We start from the raw sequence: 17,448 nt of genomic DNA on the forward strand, positions 1-17,448 counted from the left end.
CTGGTACCAAAGAGGTAGCGAGGGCTTAGCAAGAGCCTGTCTAGCCCAGCCAGCAGAGCTCGACTACCGGGGGGAGACGGGAATGCATTGCTAGTTTGCTACGCTCTGCTGAGGGGGGAAAGCCCTGGCTCTGCAGTGCAGTCAGCGTGCGCCCCCGGCCATGCACTGCTGCTGAATCGCTGACTGAACTGGACAATGGCTGAGTTGCACTGCCTGGGCCGGGCTCTCCCTCTCACCTTTCCCAGCTCTGATCAGCTCACCGGAGCCCACTGCAGCTGAGGCGCGCCGAAGGCCCATGGAGAGACCTGAGGGCATTGGCTCCGCAGCAGGGAGCGCAGGGGCACGCACAGGAGAAAGCTCTGAACGCCTTGCCTGGGTCTCACCCGCGGGGCGAGGGTCCGCCTTAAAGCCCAACACACTGCCTTGCATCAGGTCTCAGCTCAGCCCTACAGCGCGAGCCCGGGCAGCAGCGGCCTCGCGCAAACCTATAACCCGCCCCCGAACACAGCCACGCCCCCCCACCGCCCCTACTGCCCTCAAGCGCCGTACGCGCCACTTTGCCCAGCCAGAGCCCGCCGGCTCCCCGCGGCAGAAACTGGGCGCATGCGCGTAACCCGTGAAGAGGCGGGTTTTGGTGTGGCGCGTGGGATTCGATTCGATCAGGAGAACTGCGCCGTCAGCCCGCGCGCGCGGCGGGAGATGGCTGGCTCCGGGGCGCTGCTGCGCCACTGCCCGCTACTCCTGCCTCAGAACCGCGAGGGGACCGTCTACGAGGGGTTTGTCACCGTGCAGGTACCGGCAGCACCGCCCTAAGGGCGTGTCGTCCCCCTAGCGAGACGGGGGAGGCTTGTGAGGGAGTCTCCCCCTCCCCCAGTGAGCGGGGCGGGGTCAGTGTCGGCGCGGGGGTCCGTGCCCTGCAGTAGACATCATTACAAAATCTGGTCACTTTTGCTTCCTCTGCAGGTCTCTTACTTGACATGAGTAAACACTGACATGTGATACTGAGTACATACAACATACTGTAACTGCACAAAGAAAAGGAGCTCATGTCCCTTCCCTTCCTCCCACCTCCTCTCCTTGCTACCCCCAATATCTTTTCTATCTGAATAGCCTAAGTAGGTGTTTATATTTCTTTAATATGTGAAATCTTTAGCCAGAAATGTGACTTCCAAATTGACCATGTCCCTTTTAAAGTTAGTTACTTCTTGCTACCTTTCTGTACTTTAATGAAACAGTGTATCATAGTTATTTGACCTTTGAAAAGGTCAGAATTACCTTTGCTTTTTTCTTGGGGGAAAAAAGGACATTTAAGTTAGGGTTACCATATTTCCACAATCAAAAAAGAGGACACTGGGGGGAGGAGCCCTGCTCTAGCCCCGCCCCTGCCCTGCTGCCATCCACTCCCTCCCATTTCCCATTCCCTGACTGCCCCCTCAGAACCCCCAACCCCTCTTGCTCCTTGACCCCTGACTGCCCCCTCCTGAGAACCCCCCACCCTAACTGCCCCTCTAGGACCCTACCTGTCCCCTGAGTACCCTGACCCTGATCCACACCTGCACCCCATATTCACCCCCCCCACCCCAGACAGACCCCCAGGACTCCCCTGCCAACTGCTCCCTGACAGGACCCCTAGAACTCCCAACCCATCCAACTTCCTCTGCTCCCTGCCTGCCTCGACCCCTCTCCACACCTCCGCCCCATATCCACACGCCCTCCCCCAGACAGACCTCCGGGACTCCCACGCCCTATCCAACCACTCCCCATCCCCTGACAGGACCCCCGGAACACTTGACCCATCCAACGCTCCCTGTCTGTCCCACCCCCCTCTGCATCCCTGCCTCTCTGAAAGCCCCACCCCCACGAACTCCCGACCCATCCAACCCCCGCCCTTCCCTGTCCCCTGGTCTGATGCAACCCTTGATTCAAACCAGTGTGAATTTGTAGATCGGACTTAAGTCTTAATGACAAATTAAGATTTTAGGATGGCCTGTAATTATCCTTTTATAAAACATGAGCTTACATTAGGGTTTTGCAATGAATTCTACAGTAGCAAGGGGAAAGGAGACATTCAGCATGGAAGTATGTGGGTTTTTTGTTTTGTTTTAATCTTGGCTTTGTTCCAGATCTTCAGCAATGTCATTACTATGCAAGTTTTCTAGGTAGTTGCTTTCTTTCAAATGCATATTATTGTTTATAAAGTAGATTTTTTTTATGTTTAAGGTAAAATAAAGCCTGATATTTCAAAGACCGTGTTACTGTGTTTAACCTCACTAGGACTACTTACATGCATAAAACTAAACCTGACAATGTAAGTCTTTATAGGATGAGCTTCTACAGTTTGCAAAACTGTGTATTTACACACACACACACACACACACACACACACATTCTTGTGGACACAAAAATGATTCCCTACAAACTGGTTCCATTTTCCCGTGAAGCTGTGTGTTAGCTGGGATATCTCAGAGTGCAGCAGCTATTAGTTCATAACTGTGGGGGACCTAAAACAAAAATAAAAGCTAAAATTTTAAAATAGCTTGCATGCTAGATGCCTTTCATTTTGTACTGTTTGGAGTCTTTGGTGTGTAACTAATTGTAGAATTAACTTAAGAGTTGTAGGTTGCTTTTAAAAACAAAAATAAGGTGTCCTGTAAGAATTTTGTAAGAGCTTGCATTTCTCTTAGTGTACCTGTTTTGTTCAACACCTTTATTGCACCCTCAGCAAGTTGGCAGATGACACTAAGCTGTGGGGGAGAGGTAGATACGCTGCAGGGTAGGGATAGGGTCCAGAGTGATCTAGACAAATTGGAGGATTGGGCCAACAGAAATCTTATGAGGTTCAACAAGGATAAATGCAGAGTCCTGCACTTAGGAAGGAAGAATCCCATGCACCGCTACAGGCTGGGGACCGACTGGCTAAGCAGCAGTTCTGCAGAAAAGGACCTGGGGATTACAGTGGACGAGAATCTGGATATGAGTCAGCAGTGTGCCCTGGAGTATTGCGTCTAGTTTTGGTCCCCCCACTACAGAAGGGATGTGGACACATTGGAGAGAGTCCAGCGGAGGGCAATGAAAATGAGGGGGCTGAAGCACATGACTTACGAGGAGAGGCTGAGGGAACTGGGCTTGTTTACTCTGCAGAAGAGAAGAGTGAGGGGGGATTTGATAGCGGCTTTCAGCTACCTGAAGGGGGTTTCCAAAGAGGGTGGAGCTCGGCTGTTCTCAGTAGTGGTAGATGACAGAACAAGATGCAATGGTCTCAAGTTGCAGCGGGGGAGGTCTAGGTTGGATATTAGGAAACACTATTTCACTAGGAGGGTGAACTGAGAAAGTTTCAGAGATCTCTTACCTAAAGATTTTCTTCCTCTATCAATTTTGTTCATCTGAAAGATAACATACTGTACTGTACTGTATGATTAAAGAAACAATGTTTGGAATAATGCAGTCTCTGATGCAGAAAAAAAATCCGCATAAGATAAGTTTATTCCTCCATTTTTCTCATAGCAGCTTCCCTTTATGAGTTGTTTCTGTATTTTCTCTATTTGATACATCTGCAAACTTGCATTTTAACTAAACACTTATTTTCTAGGATAGAGACTTCCATATAAGGATACTGTTACCATCAGATTTTCAGCTTAAAAATGCAAGGTGAGGTAATATTTCATAATAAATACACTTACATTTGTTCTGACTTACAGTGGGGATGTATGAGTTTGTGTACATATATGAATACTAGTGTCACAGAGTAGCTGGCCTCAGGCTTCTTTTGCTCATTGTCTGATAAATATGTGAAAATTCTATCCAAATAATACTGTTTTCATTGAGTTGTAAGTACCTGAAAAAAAGTGTGTTTAAGAATGGTGGCGATTTAATATTCATATTGTAGTGTCCGGGAATCCAAATAGGTTGCATGCCCTTTGTCCTAGGAGTTATACAAATATATCCAAGTAATAGACCGAAAGAGCATACGGTGTAAGATGGAAAGTTTTTTCGACCATGTTGCTTTGATCAATATTGCAGTTAATATTCTTCTCTGAAGATTAGTAAAATAAGAAAATAATTTAACTTTCATGAGTTTACAATGCAATAACTAATTAGCTCTTGTAAGCTATTAATGCTTATTTCTTATATATATACTTTTGTCGTCATCTTCAATATCCCCACTAAAATGTGTGGCAGTTAACTCTGAAATTTTCAGGATTTTTTTTTTTTAATTCTAGTATCTGTTACGAAGCCATATTAACTTGTAAGAATTATGTTGTTGTTTTCAACCTAGAATAGAGACTGGCTTATAGGTAAATATCTACTTATTAATTTTGGCTAGAGAAAGTGACATTTAAAAATATAAGTAACTCATCTTAGTATAAAAAATTCAAAGTTGGAAAATATATTTTTTTCTTCTTTTTCTGGGAGGTGGGTGAGAGAGAACTTTGTAAATAGTAAGATGGACTTTTGTTTCATATGTTGTTTCCTTGTTTAAAGATCACTTGAATCAAGTTAAAATTATGAAAACTGTATTTCTAGGATACACTGTAGCTGGCGTCTAAAGAAGGTATTGCATGGGTATCACCAGATTGTGAAACAGGTATATTATTCTTATAAAACCATTGTGAGCTTGAAAAATATGAATATTAAATCTGAAAAGCTTTTACTCATCCACACCATTCTAAAAGTATTTAAGAAAAAAATCCATTAACTGTACAGTAAAGATGTATTGTTTTGCAGTGCTTAGGGAATTATAACTTACCCCGAAGAAAGATAAGTGAAGTCTTGTAAATAACTTTTTCATTTTCCTGCAAACTTCAGTCTTTGAAGACTATTAAGATGTACCAATGCTTTATATTAAAGCAGCTGACATCTTATGGGAAACTATTTTTAAGAAGCCCACAACTGAGAACAATTATGCTGTTGTCTTTTTCCTCTTGTTTTTTCTTATGCTCTTTATTACTAATAGTACTTAAATATAAAAGAGAGTTTAAAAGAACTGTCATAATAGGAGGGTTATATAGTTGCTTGTGTAGTCTGAACTTACCCTTATTGGCCCTATCTGGAAGAATAGTGGGCAGTCCACAGAAACTCTGTGGGGCCATCCTGGCTACAGAATTGTGATGGCTACTTCCATTTCCAAGATGGTATTACCCAGTCAGTCATGGTTTAAAAAAAAAAAAAAAAAAAAAAAAAAAGCTAGTCTACGGCTGTGTCTAAACTACGGACCTTACAGTGGTATAGCTGTACTGCTACAAATGCACCGCTGTAAGGTCTCCCGTGTAGCTGCTCTGTGCCCACTGGAGAGAGCTCTCCTGCCGGCATAATTAAACCAACTTCGACAAGAAGCACTAGCTATGTTGGTGGGAGACGCTCTCCCACTGACATAGGGTTGTCCACAACAGCGCTTTTGACAATGAAACTTTTGTCGATCAAGGCGGCTCCCAGCGCTGGGAGGGCACTGTTTACACTGGCACTTTACAGCACTGCAACTTGCTGCACTCAGGGGTGTGAAAAAACACACCCCTGAACGAAAAAGTTGCAGCACTGTTAATTGCCAGTGTAGACAAGCCCGAAGACTACTTGTTCTCATTGGCTGTCAGTTTCAGTTACATTATATGAAAAAAGTACTTAATTTATTCAGAAAAATTTTTGACATTGAAATTGGTTTGTTCTATTTTTTAACTGAAATATAGTTCAAATCTGTTGCATTTCCCCCATTTTACATTATCTTTGATTTATTACAATATCAGAAAATGGATAATGAAATTAAAATTGTTACTAAAACATACTGGATGGAGGAAATTAATTGATAACGTTTTCTCCCCAGAGGTTGCAACACTGTTCTGATCTGGTCAGTTTTATGGTGGAGCTTAAAACTATTTTGGTGAGTAATATATCCCAAGGAGATGTTCAAGTGGTCTTAATTTTCACTTTCTCATTACTTGCCTTTTTTTAGAAAGCTATGAATGAATGTTAGCTTTTTAAAGTTTAAAATGAACCTTATTAGAATATTTCAGTTTTAGGGCTATAGACAGCTAGTTGATATTTATTTAGTAATTATGGTATTTGGCATTAGTTCTTATTCATTGGACTACTTAGAGTGTTCCAGAAGTAATAACCCAGCACTTCAGCAAGTGGCCCTGTTATATTAAGCATCATATAGAAGGTACTTCCCTGATTGTGTGTTTACCTCAGGTTTTGGTTTGTATGGATGATACCCATCTCATACCCATGTAAAGGGATCATTCTCTTGATATTGTCTTCACAGGGGTTTTTCTACATTTAAAAACAAACAACTAAAAAACCCCATCATACTGGAGTAATGTGTTCCGTGTATTGTGATTTGGGAACACAATTCAAAATATAGTTCCATCCTGTCTGAGGTAGGACTGAACCATGATTAACTAAATTTTAAACAAGTCTACTGACTGACTGTGTTATGGGGTTTTTTACAGTGTAGAGTCAACCTTTGGGAGAGGTTTTTTTTGTGTGTGTGTGTGTGTGTGTATTTGTTTTATTCATAATTTGCGTTGTCTTGGGATACCAAAAGTATTTCTAATTAAGGTGATTTAACAAAATTGCTGACCTCATTTCAAAACATCCACTGATCCATTTCTCATTCAATGGCAATATCAAAATGTTAAAAGGAACATAAAAACAAACATGCACACAATTGTACAGTTTTCATAAAGGTCTGTTGGCAGATATCTACGCTACACTATTTTTTCTCCCCCCAGAATCTTCCTATTGTTGCTGCTACTAAGGCCTTGTCTATGCTACACAGTTTTGTCTGCAAAAGGCAGCTTTTGCTGACAAAACAGTGGAGGTGTACACACTACAATACGCCTCCCACTGGCAAGACTCTCTTACTTTGCCGACAAAATAAAACCACCTTGATGAGAGGCATAGAGCTTTTTGCGGCAAAGTTAGATCAGCAAAGCGTCAGTGTGGACGCTGCATTTGTTAGGTTGCCATAACTGGCCTCCAAGAGATATCACACCGTGACTGCTCTGCTCACTGTTTTGAACTCTGCTGCCCTACATCCAGCTACACAGGCATGTGCCCCTCCCCTTTCAAAGCCTCAGGAAGTTTTGAAATTCCTCAGCATGAAGAGCTCACATAACTACTGCCCAGCTGAGCATGCCCGCTCCAGCAACAAACACACTCCTGCCTGGACTACAGGGGAGGGGGTGGATCTCCTTGGTCTGTGGGGAGAGGAGGCTGTGATGGGAGAACTTGGATGGGAATCATGGTATCAGAACATTAACCAGAAACCCGCTCTCCCCAGCATTAGGATCACAGCAGCAGGCAGGCAGGCCGGGCTGCTGCTGGTGGGTGGGGAGAAGAGAGATTGCTGTGCTGTGCAGAGTCGGGGAGCGAGTGGGGGCTGATGTCAGGGTGTCCCCTCCCCCTTGCCAGTATACTATTCTCTGCTGAGCTGGGGTGGGGAGACCAGGGGATACCAGCTCTCTGTGCACCAGCTTTTGCCTCAGGATTGATTGCTTCTGGCTGGTGTCTGAACTTAGAGGCAGCATGCTGAACCATGCACAGTCCCCCCCCAACACACATACTTCCCATACACCAGGGATCCCCAAACTTTTCAGCGTCTTTACTCCTGTCCATGCCCCCTGGCCAGAGCTAGGAGTGGGGCTGCAGCTCCCGGGGCGGGGAGAAGGAGGACACAGGGACAGGAGTACAGGGGCTGCAGCTGGGGCGGGTCTGGGGCCGGGAGTGGGGCTGTGGCTGAGAGCGGGGCCACACCCGGGGCCGAAGCTGGGGATAGGCCCGGGAGCCAGGGCCGTGGCTGGGGGCGGGGCTGGTGAAGAGCTAGGAGCGGAGAGGGACTGGCTGGCACTCCCTTCCCTACCCCCCCGGGGGGGCTGGCCCAGGCCTGGCCGTGTCTCCCAATGTTCCTCCGCGCCTCACACTTTGGGGACCTCTGCCCTATACACATTCTGTCTCTGACTCTCTCTCACACTCACACTTCTGTCTTCCCAGCACACTTCTGTGGGTGTCTTGTTTTAGTGTTCAGCAATGTCAGTTTGGTCTTATTACCGAGTGCTACTTTAAAAAGTGATTCAGGCATACACAGCAGTCATTGCAAGGTTCATAGCACGGTGCAAACAAACAATGCCAGGTTCAGCATACTATAGCAACACACATTTCTGTGGCTCAATATTAATATGCTCCTTCAAGGCATTCCCCAGCCAAATAGTCCCCATGCCCCATTGGGATCCTCTTATAGCCTTGTGTTCATAATGCATAGCACCATACTAAAGAGCAGTGCAGGATCCATGCTTTCTGACAGATGGCTAGGTTGCAGGTTACCATGGCAGCTGAAAAGCTGCTGGCAATGTAGTAGGATGCCCATGGAATGATGGGATTGAGACCCTGTACCTGCCCCTGTGAGGCATTGCAAACCCTTCCCAAAGCACCCGGCAGTCAGTTGCACAGTTGGATAGCTACCCACAGTGCACTGCTTTCTCTGTCAGTGCAAGAGCTGCTATTGTGGATGCGCTCCCCCGACACAAGGAGATAGTGTGGACATCCAACAGTGGTTTAATTACAGGGGTGGCTGTATGTCAGCATAACTTGCATTGGCAAAACTCTTTTTAGTGTAGACAAAGCCTAATGCTACTAATCCATTGATGGTAGCAGCAGTGGAAATATTACCTTAGATGTGGTTCAAGCAATTTAACAACAGTGTTGTGGCTGATCAGATGACATGGAGGTTTAAAGATGCTGGTGACTGCTGGCACCTTGTTTACACCAGTACTTCCACTGGTGATGCTGCACTAGTGGTAGCAAGGATGGGAAATTAAGGAAATAAGTCTAGTGTAGAGAAAGTTTTGTTCTTTGCCATGGCTAGAACACAATTCCTTATCATGGTTATAAACCTATTTGGTCAAATAGGCAGGACACTCTTGTATTTAAGCATATTACTTAAACATAGGTAACAATTATAGTGCACACAAGGCCTTAGCAGACATATAATCAGAATTGTTTGATAAATGCAAAATTAAACTCCAGAGTGTACATTGGGTTGTCTGTATCTCTCGAATGAAAACAAATACTCTACAAACTTGTTAAATTTGGTAATAAAGAACCAAATGTCAATAGACAAATGGCTCAACTCTTTGTCTATACTGGAAGGTAAGTGGACAGTTGTTATACATCTTTGTCAGAAGAAGACTGAGAAGAAATATAGCAGAATGTCAAACAAATGGTTCATCTGACTTTTCTGAAACAATAGTAAACAGATTTTACTGGATAGTGTATACATAAAGCAGATATAGTTGCTAGAGTAAAGATTCTGCGACCATATTACCAAAATTGGAGCAATATACAAAAGTCATTTCACAATTCTGAATAAAAGTATCTGCCCCTCACCAGGCATTAATATACTGGAATTAGCAGATCAGATAAATTAACTCCAAGAAATAGAAACTGTACTATGTCTGAAAGCAAAACATTTTTTTTATTCAAAATGGAAATCTAACGGGCCTCTAGCTTATCTAGAAAGCTTTGTATGTATTGTGTCATACACAGTTTTGATGGAGAAAATAACTACTGGAGACAACAGAAAACAAAGGGACAATAAAATCTGATGTCATGGATTGTTTAATGCTGTTGTGATTGATATAAACATAGTTACAAATTTAATAACAGTTTGTTTTAACATACACTGATCATATGGGAAGTATTTATATATAAAATGGGCAGAATAGAATATTTTTCAGCCCATGTTTAGGTGTTCTTTCATTTATGCTGGATTAATTCATTTAAAATGAAATTAAGATGGAGAGAGCAATGCTTGAAAAATTGAGGTTAAATGATATCTTGTAAAGATTTGATCTCTTGAATCAAGTATTCTAAAATACTTTTGGGTCTTGGTGCATCTGAGGATTGGCTATACGAATCTGCTCCATTTTCATCAAAGTAAAGTAACTCTAATTTCTGAAGCAATGTGTTCAGTGGTATTTATTGCTTATCTAAGACCTAGCAGAGTTATTAGCCAAGGCAATGATGAGGGAGGACTGTGAGTGTGTTGTATGAGAAAACAAGTGTTGTGGTAACTGGGAAAAATTGTTCACAAAGAAATTCTGAAGAGCAGTTGACAGTTTGAGCACTGTTTTTGCACATTGCTGTATTACTCAATTGTACTCTTTCAGTCTTTGCCTGGCTGGACAACAGGGCAACTGTAGCCCATTTCTTTCTACTCTGTAAAAGGGCTGCTGCTCTTCTGTGAAACAGAGCAAAATGTTAACGAATCTGTTTCATGAATATTCTGTAGATTGGCTCAGCAGACTCTTCCTTCATCCAAAGTAGTAATAACTTAAATTGAGAATATTGCAACAAAATATGTGGAAATACTAACCAGAATTTATTATGTGGAACTGCTCTTTAAAGCCTTCCACTGGTTTTATTTTAAACTTCTTTGGGAAAAATCTCTTTGATGTCGATGTTGTATTTCTGTTATTTTATCAGTAAAATTACTATTTTTAATGGAAAATATGTCATTAAGTATCCCAGAATTTTTCTTCGTGATGCCAAAATTTCATTTATTCTAGCTAATAATGAATTTTATACAGAATCTATATTTACTTTAAATATAATCTATTAGTAAATGTTCTGTCTGGAAACTAATAAGGAGGACCTTGTTTGTTACATGATTCTCCACCCCTTTTTGCAAAATTGTGCTCCACTATCTGTTTTAATTTTGAAGTTTCTAGCTCTTGTTACAAAGAGACATCTAAAATAGAAATAGATGCAAACTGCTGCCAAATCCAGGAATCTTGCTGCACACTTTCGTTTTAGGTTGCTATGGAGTACACTGGGGTATGCTAATAAACACTACTTGTAGGGCTTTTGGGGAAGTCTTTGATAGTATTTTGAAGAAGGCATTTATTAACCAACTTAGAGCCAGAGTGAAAGAGTTATAAGACAATCTCCTAACTGTAATGGGCAGTTTTCCTGAGAAAATATGGCATTGTTGACTGAAGTCTTTGATCACAGCTTTTCATCCACAATTGCATTATTGAATGTCTAATTAATGGCTTGAAAATCCCCACCATATGACTAAGACATCTATTCCAAATTGGCATAGTATCTCTCCGCCAAAAAAACAAAACCTGGGACTCATTGCACACTTGTAGGAGTGTTTTTCCATTTGATAGGGGTAGGGGCATTCGTCCTTTCATTTCCCCCAATCCACCATTTAGTAGTCTTCATTTGAGTGGATTCTTTGTGTCTTTCTAATTGAGGTCTGTTAAAGTTAACTAGTGATATGGCTTTGGATTGCCTGGTGCCTTTAATAAAACTTTTTTGTTTCACTCTGAACTGAAGAGAGTTTGGGTACAATATATAGCAACAAACAATTGAGAAGATGAACAGTTTCTTTTACCGAAACTTCACCTGGTGCATTCATAACTTTCCTGAAGGGTGCTGCTTTCTGTACAAATCTGTTCTGAAACTTGATTGCCTTGGTCTTCCTTCGAACTGGGCTTTTTCTGCCTGTCCTATAGCCAATTCCCATTCATGATAAAGGCTTCAGTTATGTTTTCACATCTGCACTAATCCCCACCTCTTTCCTCCTCACCTCTCTTTCCTGGATTCTCATTTCAGTCCCTGACTACTTTCATACTTTGTGAGTGGGACTACCAGTCTTCCTGAGAAGAGAGTCAATGAACACCTCCAATCAGTGGTTTTAGATTGGAAATATACCTCCAATTTTATTTTTCTTTAAAATAATTTAACATTATTTTAAACATGCTTCTAGGAAATGAGTATCACTGTGAATGAACACAATATGGAACATATGGCCTGATTTTTCTATGGCCCTAGACTTCGTTGTCAGGGGAGATCGCTTACTAGGACATTTTTCAGAGTAGCAGCCGTGTTAGTCTGTATCCGCAAAAGGAACAGGAGTACTTGTGGCACCTTAGTATTCCTGTTCTTTTTACTAGGACATTGGAGACAAGCACTTGAGCAGCTCTTCCTCAACTTCATCCCCAAGGACTACGTGGTATTAACATCAGGAAATGGAATAGGGTTGGGTTGCTATATAAAGCCTTATGTACTAAGTTGTAAAGAAGACAGGGAGGATTTCATAAAGTAGTAAGGACTTGCCTTTGTGGCTTTGGAGCCCAGGAAGCAGCTGTGTGCTTAACAGAACCTTTTACTTTTTAAGTGAAGTGTTCTTTCAGTCAAGATGCCTGACTTCAAATTTATTAACTTTTTTAAAAAGCACACCTGATATTTACATGTGAAGACTACAGTGTCAACATCTGTTAAAAAAAATGTTTTGATCATCATTATCTGAAGCACTTTACCAAACTGCTTCTTTGTCTGCTTCATCTGGAGGCTAAAACAAAAGCAAATGTAATGTACAGTTAATTTTACTTAAACTTAATATTTTTGAATGAATTTTAAAATTGTATGACTGAACAGATGCAAAAATACTGAAATTGTGTGCCATTTATGATGGTGTGTTTTAATATTATTTTAAACAGGAAGCTGCTTTAAAGAATACACAAGAGCTGCATGAACCCCCGCCTCCAGAATACTACTCATACCTTGTCAGAGATATAGAAACATTGGGTTGGAATAAGTATGTTTGGTTTTCATTACTTAATAGAGGTTATCTTTAGAATATGTGCTGCAAAGTATCTTTGGTCAGTTAATTTAGTCTGTCCAGGTCAAACAGTTTGGTAGTGAGAACATCAGTCTACTGCTTTTGCTTTTCTGAAACTATTATATGAACCAAAAGGCCTATCACACTATTAAAAAAAAATGACCTTAAGGGTAAGATGCTACATATTACTACAAAGAAATCAATTTTTATGTGTGCTATAAACTGTCAGCATAGACAATATTTTTAATACAACTTCTTCTTTCTCCTTTTCTCTCCTGCTTTTTCCCTGAGTTGTATATCATTTGATTGTGACACTTTTCATTAAATAGTGAAAGATAAGTGATGTCACCATATCTGAGTTACATGTAGTAGGTAAAGCTACTGTTGCACCAGCAAATGGGTTTATCCTTTCATAAAAGCCTAGATGACACACAGTTGTTCTAACAAACTAGCACATAAAAGTACATTACAGTGTCTGAGGGCTGAATCTAACTCCTCCTTTGCAGCCATAAAGGGCTTCTGTGCAGGGAGGCATTGTGGCTCCACTGTGTAAAAGAGGAAGTGTGTGGATTTAGGGAGCCTGCTTGGGGTTGCAAACTGTCTGGGTCCATTCCAGCTCTTTCTGAGCACTGTGTGGCAGATGTTCATATTGCTGTGACAACATGGCAGGTCATTGGCAGCTCAATGGCAGGGGAACTCATAGAAGGGAATCAACACCAGGGAATTTGGTCTCTCCATGCTCAACTATTGCACATCAGTTCTCTGGAGATGAGGTTGGTCAAGTAGTATCCTATAAGGTCTTCATTCAACTGGCAATCAAGCCACCATTTCTTATAACATATTTTTAATGTAACTATACTGGACAGGGAGACAGCTGGGTATGCTTTCTATGTGAAGAAAGCTCTCCAGGTGGGGGAGTGGGCTCTTATCCATAAGACGTTCCTGCTTACTGCATATATAGGAACAAAGATGAAATGACACAAGAGCAGATGGATATAAACTGGCAATCAACAAGTTTAGGCTTGAAATTAGACAAAGGTTTCTAACCATCAGAAGAGTAGTCCTGGAACAGCCTTCTAAGGGGAGCAGTGGGGGTTAAAAACCTAACTGGCTTCAAGACTGAGCTTGGTAAATTTATGGCGGGAAGTGTCTGATGAGACTGCGTACAATTGCATGTGGCCCATCTGTGCTAGTAGCAGATATCTCCAACAGCTGGAGATGGGACACTAGATGGGGGAGGGCTCTGAGTTACTATGAGAATTTTTTCCCAGATGTGTCTGGTGGATCTTGCTGACATGCTCAGGGTCTAAATGACCGCTATACTTGGAGTTGGGAAGAAATTTCCTCCTAGGTCAGATTGGCAGAAACCCTGGGGTTTTCTCAACTTCCTCTGCAGCACGGAGCATGGGTCAGTTTCAGGTTTAAACTAGAGTAAATGATGGATTCTTTGTAACTTGAAGTCCTTAAATCATAATTTGAGGACTCCAGTACGCAGCCAGAGGTTATGGGTCTAATGCAGGAGTGAGTGGGTGAGGGTCTGTGGCCTGCAGTGTGCAGGAGATCAGAGTAGATGATCATGATGCTCCTTTCTGGCCGTAAAGTCTATGAATCTAATAGCATGTAGACCACTTTAGATCCCAGGGCTCTCAAGTTTATAAGGAAATCAATATTCCAGGTGGAAATACTGAAATCCATCATTACAGCATTATCATCCCAAAATTTCAGAATATGAAAATAAATCTCCTAGAGATACTGGTCATCAGTGTAGATACTGTACCCCATATATGGGAACATATTTGAACTCCTATAAGACTTGAAGGCAATGTCATCCAAGGAGGAGATATGTAGCATAACCTGTCTCATGTTATGACCCATCAAGTTGGTTAGTTAATTCAAGCAAATGCTTTTGCAGAAAAATGGTGTATATATAATTGCTAAAAGGCAAAAAACATTCAGGGTTCTACACTAAGAAAGAAAATCAGTTTTGGCTGTTTCAGGAAGACACATTAAGAACTAAGGGAGTGCAGTCTAGCCAATTTAGCCTTTCAGTGCATCATAGGTCAGAGTGGAAGCTTATTGATGAACCTATCTGTATTCAAGCTTGGAAAACTAAAAGAAGTACTACGTAAGGGAGAGACACTCGCATGCAAAGGTTGTGGCATCCTTATCTCAGAAGTGGGCTAAGTGGCTTCCTTTATTTCTTTCACTCCTCAGCCACTGAGAGTAAAGATTGTGAAGCAACAGGCCACAGTAATTATAATTATCTTCTCATTGAGCTTTAGGTCTTTTGTTCTCAAACCTGATTTAAATGCATCTGGAACCTCCTCTCCAACTCCTGCTCACATACAACCCCTCCCCACATAGTGTAGTCAGGGGCCTATCCTAATCAATATCCAGCGCTGCCTGGCTTGTCATCACCTGGGATGCTGAGAGGAAGAAACTACAGTTACTTATTCTAAGGTGACAAACATCTTGCCATGTTGGAGGACGTTTACAAATGATGTCTATGTATTGCTTGAAGTTTAGAGCTTGGTATTACAAGGGACACACATCAGGGCAAAGTCAGCTGAAGCAAAGGATATTCTAGTGTCTTTACAAGAGGTCTTGACAATGAGGCTCAAGGCCAATATTTCTGGGAAAGATGAGTAGCAACTGCAAGCGTATTGCACTTTAAAAAACCCATGAGAAACTCATCACCATTATATAAGATTCCTGAGTACCACCAATCTTATCGGTCCTCTGGCTATATGCAGATTCCGGTCATGATTTTGATCTGTGTGCTATGAGTCCTAATACCATCTATCAGCTTCACATTTGGTAGATCTCTTTGCCTTTTCACTGAAAGTATCTTTCCTATTCCCCATTTCTTGGTGCAACGGGGTTTCAGAGCTTGGTATGCTCTCCGTGAAACATCAGTTACACGTTCTAACAAATCTGGTGGTTCTGTAAAATAAAAGGGCTTCCATCCCCCAGTGTCACTGTGATGGGGTGTATTAACCCCACACCAGTGAAGCAGGGGTTAAGGAGCTGCTCTGTATGCATGAAGCCATACCCCCTTGCCTCTGCTGGGCATGCTTTCAGTGGTGGGAGCATTCAAAAGGGAGCAGTTTAGCTCAGTCTGGGCTGACCAAGGAGGAGAGCAGTTGGGTGCAGCTGCATCCTGCTGAGACTCCAGACAGTTGGGACCGAGCCTCCTAGCCAAGCCACTGGAATCCCATTAACCATAGGAACTGAGGATGACGACTCGCTGTCACCAGGGAGAAGGAGCTCTAGAGACAAACCAGGAAGGAAGCCAGGAGGAGGGATCCCAAGACTGATCCATGATGCCAACGGAGGTACAGGAAACAGGGATAGGAAGTGACCCGGGGGCGTGAGTAAGGGTACCAGACCCCAGGCCACCTATATGGTCTTCTGCTTTGCAGGGTCCTGTGCTGGAACCCAGTGGAGTAGGGTGGGCCTGGGTTGTTCGACACACACACACATTGGGACTATAGCTGCTATGCAGAGCGCTCCTTGACTCTCACCATTGGATGATGCTACTGTGGACCATAGTCAATAGGCAGAGTGGCCTTTGATTATCACCACTGGCAATGCTACTCTGGACTACAGCTGCTAGGCAGAGTGTCCCTGGAGATTCATCACTAGGTAGTACTGCCAGCCTGGGGCACCCAGGCAGCTCCCAACAGTCACCACACTCTTCATAGGATAGGAAGTGGTGTTATTGTCTTTCTGTATGAATCCAAATATACTGAGGAAGTAAAATGCATGTGAGATGTTTACAGAACCTACAAAGGAACAAAGGTGTATATAGGAGAGGCATTCAAAACCTCAGGTACAACTCCTCTGACTAAAATGCACTAGTGATTTTTGTGGGTGAAGAAATAACACACATCTTATGAGGCGGTCTCTAAGGCTGCTACAGGGCCTTTCATCTACACTTCTCAAACACTATACAATAGAAATTCAGAGTTACAAAGTGACCAGTCAATTGCAGAGACCAAAACATAACCAACCCAATGTGGTACAGTACTGTGTTAAATATAAACTACTAAAAAAAAAGATTTGACCAAGTAAGGAAACTGTTTCTGTGCTTGTTTCATTTAAATTAAGATGGTTAAAAGCTGCATTTTATTCTGTATAGTAACGTTTCAAAGCTGTATTAAGTCAATGTTCAGTTGTAAACTTCTGAAAGAACAACCAAAACGTTTTGTTCAGAGTTATGAACATTTCAGAATTAAGAACAACCTCCATTCCTGAGATGTTCATCACTCAGAGGTTCTACTGTAGAATCAATATCCTCACTCTTACTGATGCAGTGTTGGTAGAAGGGTGTTATCGAACAGAGTTCCCAACAATACCTAAGTTCCTTTTTCTTCTCAATTCTCCAACAGTAAGTTGAATCCTCTCTCTTCTCCTAGGGATGAATTACTGTTTTTTACAGCCCATTTTGAAGACTGTCTGACATGGAGAACACAGAGAGGGAAAATTCTACTCTAGGACATGCCATGTTAGACACTCTGCCCCTCCCTCCCTGCATTATATCCAAGGTAATTTTTTCCCCTTGCTGTTTACTTGTTAAGTAGTTTGAAAGGGAAGAGGATATTCCTCCAGGAAATTTCTAAATTCTTCTTCGAGTGATTGCTCCCGTGTATTCCACAGTAGGTGTGCATGCTTGCCATGGTGCCGGAAGTTTTTCCCTTAGCAGTACTCGTACTGGGGGAGCACCATGGCAACCCCTGGAGTGGTGCCTGTCTATCGCGCTATAAGGGGAGCCATGGGCTCCCCCCACCCTCATTTCCTTCTTGCCACCAGTGAAGGTAGTCGGA

At 42.5% G+C, this 17,448-nt stretch overlaps 1 protein-coding gene across 1 annotated transcript in view; it reads left to right on the top strand.

Moving 5' to 3' along the window:
• The first annotated feature begins 588 nt into the window (after positions 1–588).
• The window catches only part of FANCL (FA complementation group L), a 79,187-nt gene continuing 62,327 nt past the window's right edge, over positions 589–17,448 (top strand). Inside the window, exons 1-5 of the mRNA XM_034764287.1 lie at positions 589–792; positions 3,590–3,648; positions 4,525–4,585; positions 5,816–5,872; positions 12,501–12,598. Coding sequence (XP_034620178.1) covers positions 604–792; positions 3,590–3,648; positions 4,525–4,585; positions 5,816–5,872; positions 12,501–12,598 — 464 coding nt within the window. The 5' untranslated portion in view covers positions 589–603. The remainder of the gene's footprint in view (positions 793–3,589; positions 3,649–4,524; positions 4,586–5,815; positions 5,873–12,500; positions 12,599–17,448) is intronic.

The sequence above is a fragment of the Trachemys scripta genome, chromosome 3 (genome assembly GCF_013100865.1).
Source record: "Trachemys scripta elegans isolate TJP31775 chromosome 3, CAS_Tse_1.0, whole genome shotgun sequence".
Lineage (NCBI taxonomy): Eukaryota > Metazoa > Chordata > Testudines > Emydidae > Trachemys > Trachemys scripta.